General features: G+C 50.2%; 1 protein-coding gene across 4 annotated transcripts in view; it reads left to right on the plus strand.

Moving 5' to 3' along the window:
- DOCK11 (dedicator of cytokinesis 11) overlaps positions 1 to 11429 on the plus strand; it is an 85295-nt gene that overhangs the window by 12075 nt on the left and 61791 nt on the right. For all 4 annotated transcript variants that reach the window (XM_055727231.1, XM_055727233.1, XM_055727232.1 and 1 more), the window contains exons 2-5: positions 6578 to 6694; positions 6916 to 7005; positions 7674 to 7756; positions 9783 to 9852. In XM_055727231.1, coding sequence (XP_055583206.1) covers positions 6578 to 6694; positions 6916 to 7005; positions 7674 to 7756; positions 9783 to 9852 — 360 coding nt within the window. The remainder of the gene's footprint in view (positions 1 to 6577; positions 6695 to 6915; positions 7006 to 7673; positions 7757 to 9782; positions 9853 to 11429) is intronic.

Here is an 11429-nt window from a genome sequence, read left to right on the forward strand (position 1 = left end):
TACAGAGCTGCAGCTGATGAGGCAGCAAATAGGTTGTAAAATGCTTGCTAAATTTTGGGGAACAGTTATACAGTCTGACACAATGCAGTTATATGTACATGTGGTGCATGCTATTTCCTGTTGTCTCTTTAGCTACTTTAAAGAACTGTCGTGGTTTAACCCCGGCCGACAACCCAGCCCCACACAGCCGCTTCCTCACTCCCCCCTCACCCAGAGGGATGGGGAGGAGAATCGGAAAGGAATGTAAAACTCAGGGGTTGAGACAAGAACGATTTAATAGGTAAAGCAAAAGCTGCACAGGCAAGCAAAGCAAGGAATCCATTCACCGCTTCCCACGGGCAGGCGGGAGTTCAGCCATCCCCAGGAGAGCAGGGCTCCATCACACCCAACGGTTACTCGGGAAGACAAACGCCATAATGCCAAGTGTCCCCACCTTCCTCCTTCTTCCTCCAGTTTATATAGTCAGCATGCCGTCGTATGGTATAGAACACCTTTTTGGCCAGTTCAGGTCAGCTGTCCTGGCTGTGTCCCCTCCCAGTTTCCCGTGCCCCTCCAGCCCTCTCGCTGGTAGGACCCAAGAAACCAAAAAGTCCTTGACTTCGTATAAGCATTACCCAGCAACAACCAAACCCACCAGTGTGCTATCAACATTGTTCTCACACCAAATCCAAAACACGGCACTGCAGCAGCTACCGAGAAGAAAAATAACTCCATCCCAGCTGAAACCAGGGCGAGAACCATCACTTGTGTGTCTCCAGCTGCTTTGTGAGTGTAGGTGCATGCACTGGGTAGAGCTTCGTTTCTGAGGAAGTGAGAAAACCCCACGTCCCGAGTGCTGTCGAACCCGCAAGTTTTTCAGTGGAAAGCACGGAGGAAGCGCTGCAGGGCCGGCTGCACCGGGCAGAGATGGAGGAGCATGTGTGTGTGTGTGCTGGCCGTCAGTGCCATGAGAGGCGAAGGCTGAGCACGGTGCTGGGGGTTGCTCTGGGCTTGGCTCCCACCGTGCAACGGGAAGCGTGTGCTGGCAGCCGCTGCAGGGCTCGTGTCAACACAAAGGGACGAGCAAATTGGTGAAAGTGGAGCCAAACCAGCTGGGTTTGCCATTTTCTTCTCTGGAGATTATTTTAAATGAGAGCCAGCCTGAAAGGACTGAAAATACAAAAGCTTTCTGATAGTTTAAATCCTTAAATAAAACATTTTTCATTCACTTTTTGTACATTCACATCACTTGGATTATACCTGTTGTAATTCTGGGAGCAAAGGATCTCAGGAAAACATTAATCATGTAATAAAAACATCGACATGTTTGTATGGCATACAAAAGCAGAATGCTAGAAGACAGGTGGCTACTGTTTTTCACGCAATTAAACTTTAAAATAGAAATGTCCTTTCCTATACTCCCACACATGGATACCTCCAGCTGTCATTGTGAACCTTTGTTTATAAAGCAAATATAAGGAATTGTGTAGTTTTGCAAATGGATAGAGGAAGGTGACAATGTGATCTGACTTCTTAAGATTCCCCCATCTTAATTAATGGGTGATTCTTTTGCTAAACCTTTCCTTCAAGCTCTGGTGGGTTCTGTCCAGTGGGGGTTTGTGCTGGGGCTGGCAGCGGGTGCAGGACAGGCAGGGCACTGAGGATGGGGACCTTGACTTGGGGTTTTTCCTTGTGCGGGGCTCTTTGTGCTTGTGCTTGGCCAAAGGCAGAGCCTTGCGTTGGTGTTCGTGGGCATGTTTCTGTTGAAGTAATTTCATTGAATTTCCTGTTAAAATGCCAGCCAAGTCGCTTGTTGGTGCAAAGCGAATACTGTAATAGATAGGCTGTTGTTTCGCCTGTGCTGTCGTCCACGCGGAACCTCCTGACCCAGCCTGGATGGGGGTTCGAGCGTGGCAGATGACCCCCCCTGTGCAGGGGAGCAGGTCTTGGGGCAGCAGCAAGACCCAGAGCACAGCGTGTGGGTTTGGGAACAGCCTGGCATGGGGGGCTTCACCCAGTGGCTTTTTAAAGAGAGGTGGGTGGGCTTGTCTGGGAGGGTACGCTGCTCTCCTGTTAGCTTCGTGTAAAATCATGCTTATGTTTTTCCCCTATGAGGTGTTTCACACAGGTCTTGATTTTTATCCTGATGCAGTGGGTTTGGGCTGGGAGCTGCTGCTGGCTGTGCTTGGGGTGCTGCAACAGCGGCGTGGGCAGGTTGGGGTGAGCTGCCCTCTCCTGCAGCCCCCGAGGTCAGAGGAACCCGAGGAGCATCTCTGTGCACCCGCCTGCCTGCCCTGGGTAAATAGCTGCTCCACGTATGCCAAGGAGCGGGGTGGCTTTGACAGCAGCGCATGTTTTTTCCTGCAGATACGGGTCGATTTTGTTGCTGGACTGGCAGCATTTCTTCGTACTTCAATATTGGCTTTCCCTGTGGAGGAATTTGTGGTTTCTAAGACTCTAATTACTTTAGCGTAATAGTTTTCCTCTGCTTTCATAATGACTTTGGTGGGTGCCATCTGCTGTTGTGATAGCACTGGGCAGCGTGAGGCCGAGCCCCGGGTGCGAGGAGGTGTGTGCTTTTAGCAAGCTCTTCAGGAAAACTAAGACTTTGAAATCTGATTTTCAGGGCTTAAAGCTTTATGTCTCACCCTTTGGGATACTGGGCACCAGAGTGAAAAATATTTGTGCTGGATTCTTCCTTACCCTGCAGGTCTGTTTGCAGGGGCATGAGCGTGCCTGGCCCCGCTAGGCAGCCAGCACCGTTTGGGATGGATGGAGGAGCCTGTGTTTCCTCAGTGGTGGGCAGGAGACAGGTCACATCCTTTTGTGAGCCGCTGTTTTGCTTGCAAACAGCTTAACCTGCATCTTCTGGCTTCGCTTTAGAGACGTTGCTGTGGTTCCTGTCATTGCCTGTGACTGGCTGCATTGTGCTGGGTGCCAGCATGGCCAGCGTATGCCATGCTGCAGGTGACGCAGGGCAGCTGTGTGCTGAGGCAGGGAAATCACAGAGCTTGGGTGAGGAGAGCTCTAGGGACTGCATTTCAACAGCCCCAGAGGAGAAGTGCCCGTCTGTGGGTGCTGCAAAGGCCACCGGGGTGACAGCTCTCGGCAGCCTTGCAGGTGTACATCCCTCACCTCCTGGAGCTCCCCGGGCCATCAGCTGCGTGTCTCAGGGCTCGGCATGGCTTGTGGAATTACAGATCCCAGCACCAGCCTGCACAACACGGTCCGTTCAGTATCGCTAACTCCACAAGAGTGGAAGGGCTGTAGTGAGTTATTTTCAGGAGCTTTATCACAGCTGTAGTGGGCAGTGCTGTATGGGTTTTGAAACCTCTCACGTGAGGGTGTGGGGTCCTTTTCAGTCCTTACCCTTTAATTGTCACCGGATCCCATGGGGGTGACTGCCAGGACTTTTATCTTGCTGGTCATTGGAGGTGTCAAAGCTGGAAAAGAAATGTTATCGAAACCCCAACTTTTGAAAAGAACAACTTTAGAAACACAGAGTTCCAGGACAATGTTGCAAAATAAAAAAAGGACTAAAACCACTGCGTAATTGGAAGGCCTGAGTTCTGTGTACCCAAAGCTAGTATTTAATGCTATAGCAATATAAAAAGTTTTTAGAGGGAGTTTAATTTACTGTTACAGCTGCTGGTAGGGTGAGGTGAGACAGGGAGCTGGTGTAAGCAGCACTCAGGCTCATGGCGCTGCTTTAACCAGCTTACACTGCTGAGTTTTGCTGGGATTGCTGCAGTGATTACAGCGAGAAGTGTCAATCGGGTAGATCGGCGGTGAGCCGTGCGCCTGGTCTGTAGGGTCCTGCCCGGTCTGCTGGGGCGGACGAATTTTGGGGATGTGTGGCCCCAGACCTGCAAATAGGAGAGCAGCTCATGAATATCCTGTTAATTCACGTTAATTTGCAAAGCCTAGCAAATTTTCAGAAGCACGTAGTGTTATCTTGAAATAAGACCGCTGTTTCAGACGATTAATGAAATTCAATTAAGCATTTAAAGAGCGTGAGACTAACTGAGGGAAAATTACGTTCTTTTTCTCTGTCTACCTGCTGGGTTTTCGGGACTTCTGTTTTTCAGATGGGCTCTTTCTTTTTTGATGGGATTCCCGTGTAGCTTAGGTCCTGGGTGCAGGAGCAAGAGGCGCTGTGCGTGCAGCGGGGCTGGCAGCGTTCACCACACCGTGCCCCGGATCCCCACGGCCGGGGGAGCGGGCAGAGCCCCTGTACGCTCTGGCACCCGGGGGGGCTCTCTGCCCAGTCACCTTGGCTTTCCCACCGGTGGGCTTGGTAGGCTTCTCCCATGACGGCTGCAGCGCTTCTGCTGGTGCTGAGGCTTGCGAGGTTCCTTTCAGGACTGTGCAAACAGTGAAGCAAAGTTTCCAGAGAGCCATTAAGAGGGGAACTGTTTCAGATAGCTGAGCTAATCCATGCTGGATTCCTGCAGCATGGAAAAGAGACGTTATGAATGCAAAACTGTCTGGGGCAAGAGGTATATTTTCTGAAGCCAAGAGTTAGAGCTTCTCTGTGGATAGCCAGAAGCGCGGCACAAGTGGGTGCTCAGCAAAAGGCTGTGCAGAAATAGCTCTGCCTGGAGGCTTGCACGGGACCCAGGTGTTGCTTACATGAGTAAAACAGGCTGTAACTGCACACGGGTCAGAGATGCTGGAATGTCGTTCTGCTGCTGGGAAGCAGTTCTGGGAAATCCAGCGTGAAAGGTAGCCGCCTTGCATTTCCGAAGTGCTGTGGGGAAAAGCTTTCATCTCAGTTTTGCTTTCTGAACGTATTAAAAGCTCACCAGTCGTGCACCTGGGACCGAGGAATGGCCTCTGCTTGGTGGGGCTGGTCCTCTGAGAGAAGCCAAAGGCAGCCTGGGCGAGACAGCTGCCTTCACTGCTCCAGCCCAACAGACCGCCCAGGTTTGCTACGGAGTATGGCAAAAAAGGAGAAAAACCTTTTTCTACAATTCTTTGACTGTTTTTCGCAGATGCTAGTGTATGAGAAGATACCACCATACAAAGATTTTCTGCAACGTTTCAGAAAAAGATGAAAACAAGATTAAAGCGTGACCACCCCCAAACAGCTCCTGCCTGCGGGTGTTACCCCCTTACGTGACAACTGCCTCCCCAAAGTCCCAGCGTCAGCTCCACTTCGATGCAGGAGATGCTCCATTGTCATTAAAGCAAGACCCTGGCTCACATTTGCTGCAAAGGGCTTGAAGACGTTAATTAATGCATCCCAGAGGCTCAGGAGCCAAAGGCATAGGACAAACCCTTGGGCTCTGGCTGGTTTTGAAGGAGCAGTCTTGATTTCTTGGCTTATCTCCCGTGTCACAGGCAGTAGTGAGCTGTTTGGGCACTTGGTGATGCAGCTGTTTACCCAGAGGTCCTGAGCTTTTGGTCCTTGTTTTGGACTCATTTTCTTGGGCTGCAGGTTTTGCTGTCTACAGCAAGAGACCTTGTACGGGTCTCATCTTTAACTCAGGGCTATGTGAACAGTTCACCGCCGCAAAACCATTCAGCAGGGAGGAAGAGTGTGCTGCTGGTGGGGAAGCATCCGACATTCCTGTTTTGAGAGTGGAGAGCCCAAACACACCGTCCTGCAAGGGTGTGTGCTCCAGGGGCACGTACCATCCTGGCATCACACGGCTGCTGGAGGGTGTCCCTGGACGTCCATGGCATGGCCAGGCATCAAGGTTTTGGGTCAAGATTCAAAACAAGCCAAAGCTGATGTATCAGAATTTGCTTCTCATTTTATTGTGACCATTCATATACAGAATTATGTGTTTGCTTTTAGTGTGAAGGTTAATTTTCACAGTTGCAGTGCTAACTCTTTTCTGGGCTTGTAACACAGACAAAAGTAGTGCAATAACAAATGTAATGACGTTCTCCTAACAGTTTTAACTTGTGACTCCAGGGATTTTGGATAAGTTCCTCTTGCTTCCCAGAAACGGAGCTGAGAGCAAAGCTAGTCCCCAGATTTTTCCAGCCTTCAGCTGTGGCTGAGGTGTGATTTATGGAGAGGGCTTTCCTGCCTTTCCAGAGGGATGCTGCTCTTCCTTCCACAGGGCGAGAGCCTTGCTCTGGAAGCTGTAGCGGCTGGCCTGCTCTCCTCTCGCCAGGGGCAAGTTTCCAGAGAGAGAGCTTCTCTCATCAGCTCCTCGAGCAAAACCGACTTCGAGCTGAGCAGCGCCAGCGTAGGAGACCGTATTTCTTCTGAGCTGCACGGATGAGCTGCTCAAACATAAATACGCTAAAGCTTGCAGCTGTTAAAGCTGTGGCCTGTCCAGGAAGATTTCTTGCTCCATTAAGAAATCAGAGACTCTGCTCAGATGGGAGCAGCTCGGTGCTTTGTTTCTTCCCCTAGCTTATTACCAGGCACAAATAACTTAACCCTTTTGTTACCTCTCTCTGTGAAACATGCACACTGGTGGCTACCTGCATCACATGAGAATCAGATTGCTGAATTAATGAGTAGTCCATTGGTAATGCAGTTTGAAGTTGTCAGGCTACATTAAGCACAAGGTGGTAGTTAATTGTTAGTTTATATATTATATATATGTAAATTCTTCATCTTCTATTTTTCCTGCAGGAAAAAACAAAAGTGGTTGAACCCTTGGACTATGAGAACGTGATCCTTCAACGCAGAGTTCAGATCTACAGTGATCCCCTCCGGGACCTGCTGATATTTCCGATCGAAGATGTATCTGTGAGTTTGCACTGGCTGGTTCTCATGTTTGAGGCTCATTCACCTCCGGTCCTGCTTACCTTGGAAAACTTCCACCGTTAACCTCATGTTCATTTTGGCTGCATTACTGACACGCGAAACCAAAAGGACCCACTGGCGATTTGAGCCCACCACGTTTAAAGCAAGTATCAAGCCCTGAAGACCCAGTTTGCACTGAAAACATGTTCTCCTCTTTCCTGCAGATCTCAGTCATTGGTCGACAGAGAAGGACTGTCCAGTCAACAGTGCCAGAAGATGCTCTAAAGAAAGCTCAGAGTCTCTTTGTCAAAGAGGTAGGGGCAAAAGTCTGTGCAACGCCTGCCCTTAGCACTTTGTCCCTTAAGCAGGACGCTCTGCCGTAGCTCCCAGTCTGTGAGGTGGCCGATCACTTAGCTTTTCCTGCTGGGAAGCACCGGTCACAGGCAGGCTGGCTGCAAGAGATCATTCTCGCTTGTGTCTCTTGCTCAGTGCTGCTTGCCAGCGGGTTTTGTGCGCAGATAAAGCGTGTGGCTTTGCACCACCTGCCTGAGCTGCAGTGTGTACATCAGGGTCCTGAGTGCCACGAGTTTGTTAGGACCATTCCCTCCAGGTGCAGTGGAACTACATGCCAAGCGGTGGTCAATGTCAAGTTAGAGGCATTACATTTCTGAGGGCAGAAAATTGGCGCTTTCTGGAAAACAGTCCCCTCCCAAATTGCTACTCCTTTTTTCAAAGCCCTGGGTTGATGTAAATACAAAATCAGTAGCCGTGTGGCAGGCCAGATGCTGTGTGATTTTGTTTCTGTGCTGAAAAGATTCCGTATGAAATTCGGTACTGCAGCACAAAACAAGTGCAGCAGCCTTGTTCAGACCCTTTCCACTTGTGCTTGCCTCACCCAGCAGTCTGTATAACCTTTCAGAGCTGTGCAGGGTTTTGTTTTGCTTGGTGTAGCTTTCAAAGAGCTGTATTGTTTTCCTTTCAGTGCATTAAAACCTACAGCTCTGACTGGCACGTGGTAAACTACAAGTATGAGGAATACTCAGGAGACTTTCGGATGTTGCCATGGTAAGTGTCATGCTCCCTTGGAATACTAATGCATGGTCACAGGGCTGGGGTTTGGTCAGGCTTAGCAGAAATCGTCTGCCTTTCATCCTGATGCCTGTCCCACAAGCAGCCTCCCCTCCGCAGGCATGGCGCTCTGAAGGTTGGAGAGCCAGAGGTTCGTGGTATCACACCGTTGTTACTCAGCTCTGTCTCGGAGCTGCTGGCAGCACTGTCAGCGTGAGTCATTGCTCCACATGCTATCCACCAGCGTGCAAACAGCCCCCTCCACCTGGGATGAGGACGGACTACAGTCTGGACTCGTGGCAGGATAAATAATGCTGGCCGTGTCTGCTCATCCTGAATTGGGAGGCTCGTTGTCCCACTGGGCTGATGCTCTCTGGGTGCTAGGCATGGTGTTCCCATGCTGAGCAGATCCTCTTTGTGCCCCCTGTCACTGAGAAATTGTTTGACAACTTCAGTCTGGTGGTGTAGTATCACTGGTCATGCTGGCAGTGCTGGGGCGTGATGTACTTTGAAATGCTGGGCTTTGCCAGTGATTCCAGCCCCAAAGCTAACTGGGTTTTTCAGACAGGCGTATACATCTCGGATTTCTGGTGGATTGTTATTTTCTCAGTGATGGCGCCGGCTCTGCTCTTGCATGCCTGGACCGCTGTTCAGGCTGCTCGTGTGCTGGCAGCTTGTTAAATGCTTTTTCTTGTTAATTGGCTGAAATGGGTCTGTTCTGAGGATCTCGCAGGGATGTAAAGCAGCAATGGGGCAACACTGTTGATCAAATCATATTAAAATCTGTGAACAACCTTGCAGTCTGATCTGGCTTCTCTTTTAGCAAGATGGAATATGAGCTGACCTGCTGCATCTGTGTTGCATAGGTGCAAGTCAGCAAAATCACAGAATGACAGAGTGGTCGGGGTGGGAAGGGACCCCTGGAGACCATCTAGTCCAACCCCTGGCCAAAGCAGGGTCACCTCGGGCAGGTTGCACAGAGTCATGTCCAGGCGGGTGTGAATGTCCCCAGAGAAGGAGCCTGCACAGCCTCTCTGGGCAGCCTGTCCCAGGGATCTGCCACCCTCGTGGTAAAGAAGTTCTTCCTCATCTTCAGAAGGAACTTCTTGTGCTGCAGTTTGTGCCTGTTGCCCCTTGTCCTGTCGCTGGGCTCCACTGACAAGAGCCTGGCCCCGTCCTCCTGGCACTGGCCCTTAAGATACTTGCAGACACGATAAGGTCCCCTCTCAGCCGCCTCCTCTCCAGGCTGGACAGGCCCAGCTCTCCCAGCCCTCCCTCATCAGGGAGATGCTCCAGTCCCCCCATCATCTTTGTAGCCCTGTGCTGGCCCCTCCCCAGCAGCTCCCTGTCTCTCCTGAACTGGGGAGCCCAGCACTGGACCCAGCACCCCAGATGTGCCTCACCAGGGCAGAGCAGAGGGCAGGGTCACCTCCCTCGACCTGCTGGCCACGCTCCTCCCAATGCCCCCCAGGGTCCCGCTGGCCTTCTTGGCCACCCGGGCACGCTGCTGGCCCATGGGCAACTTGCTGCCCACCAGAGCTCCCAGCTCCACAGAGCTGCCTCCCAGCAGGTCAACCCCAGCCTGTACTGGTGCGTGGGGCTGTCCCCCCCCCAGGGGCAGGACCCTGCACTGGCCTTTGTGGAACTTCAGGAGGTTCCTCCCTGCCCAACCCTCCAGCCTGCCCAGGTCTCGCTGAATGGCAGCGCAGCCTCTGGGGCATCAGCCGCTCCTCCCAGCTCCGTACCGCCAGCAAACCTGCCCAGGGCACACTGCAGAATCAGACAGCTAATAAGAAGAAAGCTAATTACATACTGCTTGTGCTTAATTTCCATGAGATGCATTCAGAAGTTAGCTTTCTCTGGCAGTAAGGGGCTGTAGGTCTCTTGAAATCTGTCTTCTGCAGGAGGACAGTTTTGCTGTGCTCTGTAGTCCACAGTTTGGCTATTGCTTCTGGATCCAGCTGCTGGCTCGGACAACCCTCATGTCCCAGTCATTAAAAATGAAAATGTGTTGTGATTTCAGCAAATCCTTTAGGCCAGACAAGATTCCAAGCCATGTGTTTGAAATTGATGAAGACTTTGAAAAGGATGAGGTAAGGAGTTTATTTCTTTTTACATATTTCACGCTAAGATCTGTTAAAAAGCAAATTTCACAAAGCACAGTCAGAATTCGGTTCCCAGGAATGGTTTTCTGGCTTCGTACTGTGAAGATGGGACTACAACTGAGACAGTGATTTATTTCCAAGCATGACAAGATAATCACTTGGAGCCAAGGGTCTCCTAAATTATCTGGAATATTAGCCAGAATATTTCTCATGGCTTTTTCCCTTGAAAAGTGAAGGGGGGGGGGGGGGGGGGGGGGGAAGGGAAGCCAAACATTTACTAAATAAAATTCTTCATGTCCAGAATTAAAAGTGAGCAATTTGGTTTTCAACTACACTGCAGTATTGGGGTCCTTCTCTTAAGTTTTGTGCTCCACCACATAACCTGCAATTCCTCATCAGCTGCTTGACCCGCTGTGTTCCCGGCATGTCGGACCTGTTCTGTATATAGTCTGCAAATGTTCAGAGGCGTTTGCTCGCTCTGGAAGTTGGCGTGTTTGTGCTCAGCTGGTTGCAAGGAAGATGTGCAGCCCTGGAGCTCTTCCATGGGGGTGTGTTGGGGGCTCTAGCAGTTGGGACATCTCAGACCGGGTGGTCGTTTTGGATGGTGCAGGTGCCATGTTCCCCTCTGCGCATCATGGTTGCTACAAAAGGGAGGGGTAGCGTTTTTCTGTCTCAAGTACCACATGAAGCTTAATTCATGCCCATGACATTAAGAAATTTTAGATCACATCTGGAAGAGTTTAGCCCAGCTGTTCAGAACCCGCCTGGCACCGAGGTGCTGCTGCTGGGGAGCTTACAGAGGAGAAGGGGAGTTTCTTGCAGAGCTGAAAATTTGAAGGGGCTGTTTCATGCACGTTTCTCACAGTTACTGTGTGTGTCCCAGCGCGTCTCAGGTCTGGACTGGGATGGCCTCTTTGTAAGTGGAAATGTATTGTCAAGTTTGGCCTTAATTTGTTTTGGCTGCGTTGTTGGTTTGCATTACATCGTTGACTTGAGGTGTTACCTCTTTAATAATATCTAATTTGGGCTGGAGACAGAGCTGCGCAGTATGTTATCAACATGCTTCTGAAAAAGCAAAAGGACAAAAATATGCTACACCAAAATTTGGTGGAGAACTTTTTTCTTCTGGTCCGTGTCCCAGATACTCAAACAATTGACGTTACTGAGGTTGGTTGTGGAAGAGTATTCCATGTGCTTTGGCAGACATTTTGGCATTTGTATCTTTTGGTGTGGCCCTATCTAAAGGATTCTGTTACAGTTTCCTGACAGAGCATTTGCATTAGAATTAAGTAATGGAAATTCAAGTAAAAGAAATCTCTTGATGAAAAAAAGGAGAAATCATGGGTTGTTTTACCCAGGGAAATAAAGCATCAGAAAATCTACTTTGTCATTGTGAGTTTGACAAGAAAGGGGTGAAAACCTGCTATTTGGGATGCAGGAGACGATATAAAACAGTCCCTTCATAGCTCATCAGCAGACAGTCCAGGTCCACCTCTGCTGCTGAGTCACTGGAAGTCCCAGGGTGAATTTTTTTCATCAGTCTGGGATCTCATTTCCCTCCTTCC

This window comes from Falco cherrug, chromosome 15, assembly GCF_023634085.1.
Source record: "Falco cherrug isolate bFalChe1 chromosome 15, bFalChe1.pri, whole genome shotgun sequence".
Taxonomy (NCBI): Eukaryota; Metazoa; Chordata; class Aves; order Falconiformes; family Falconidae; genus Falco; species Falco cherrug.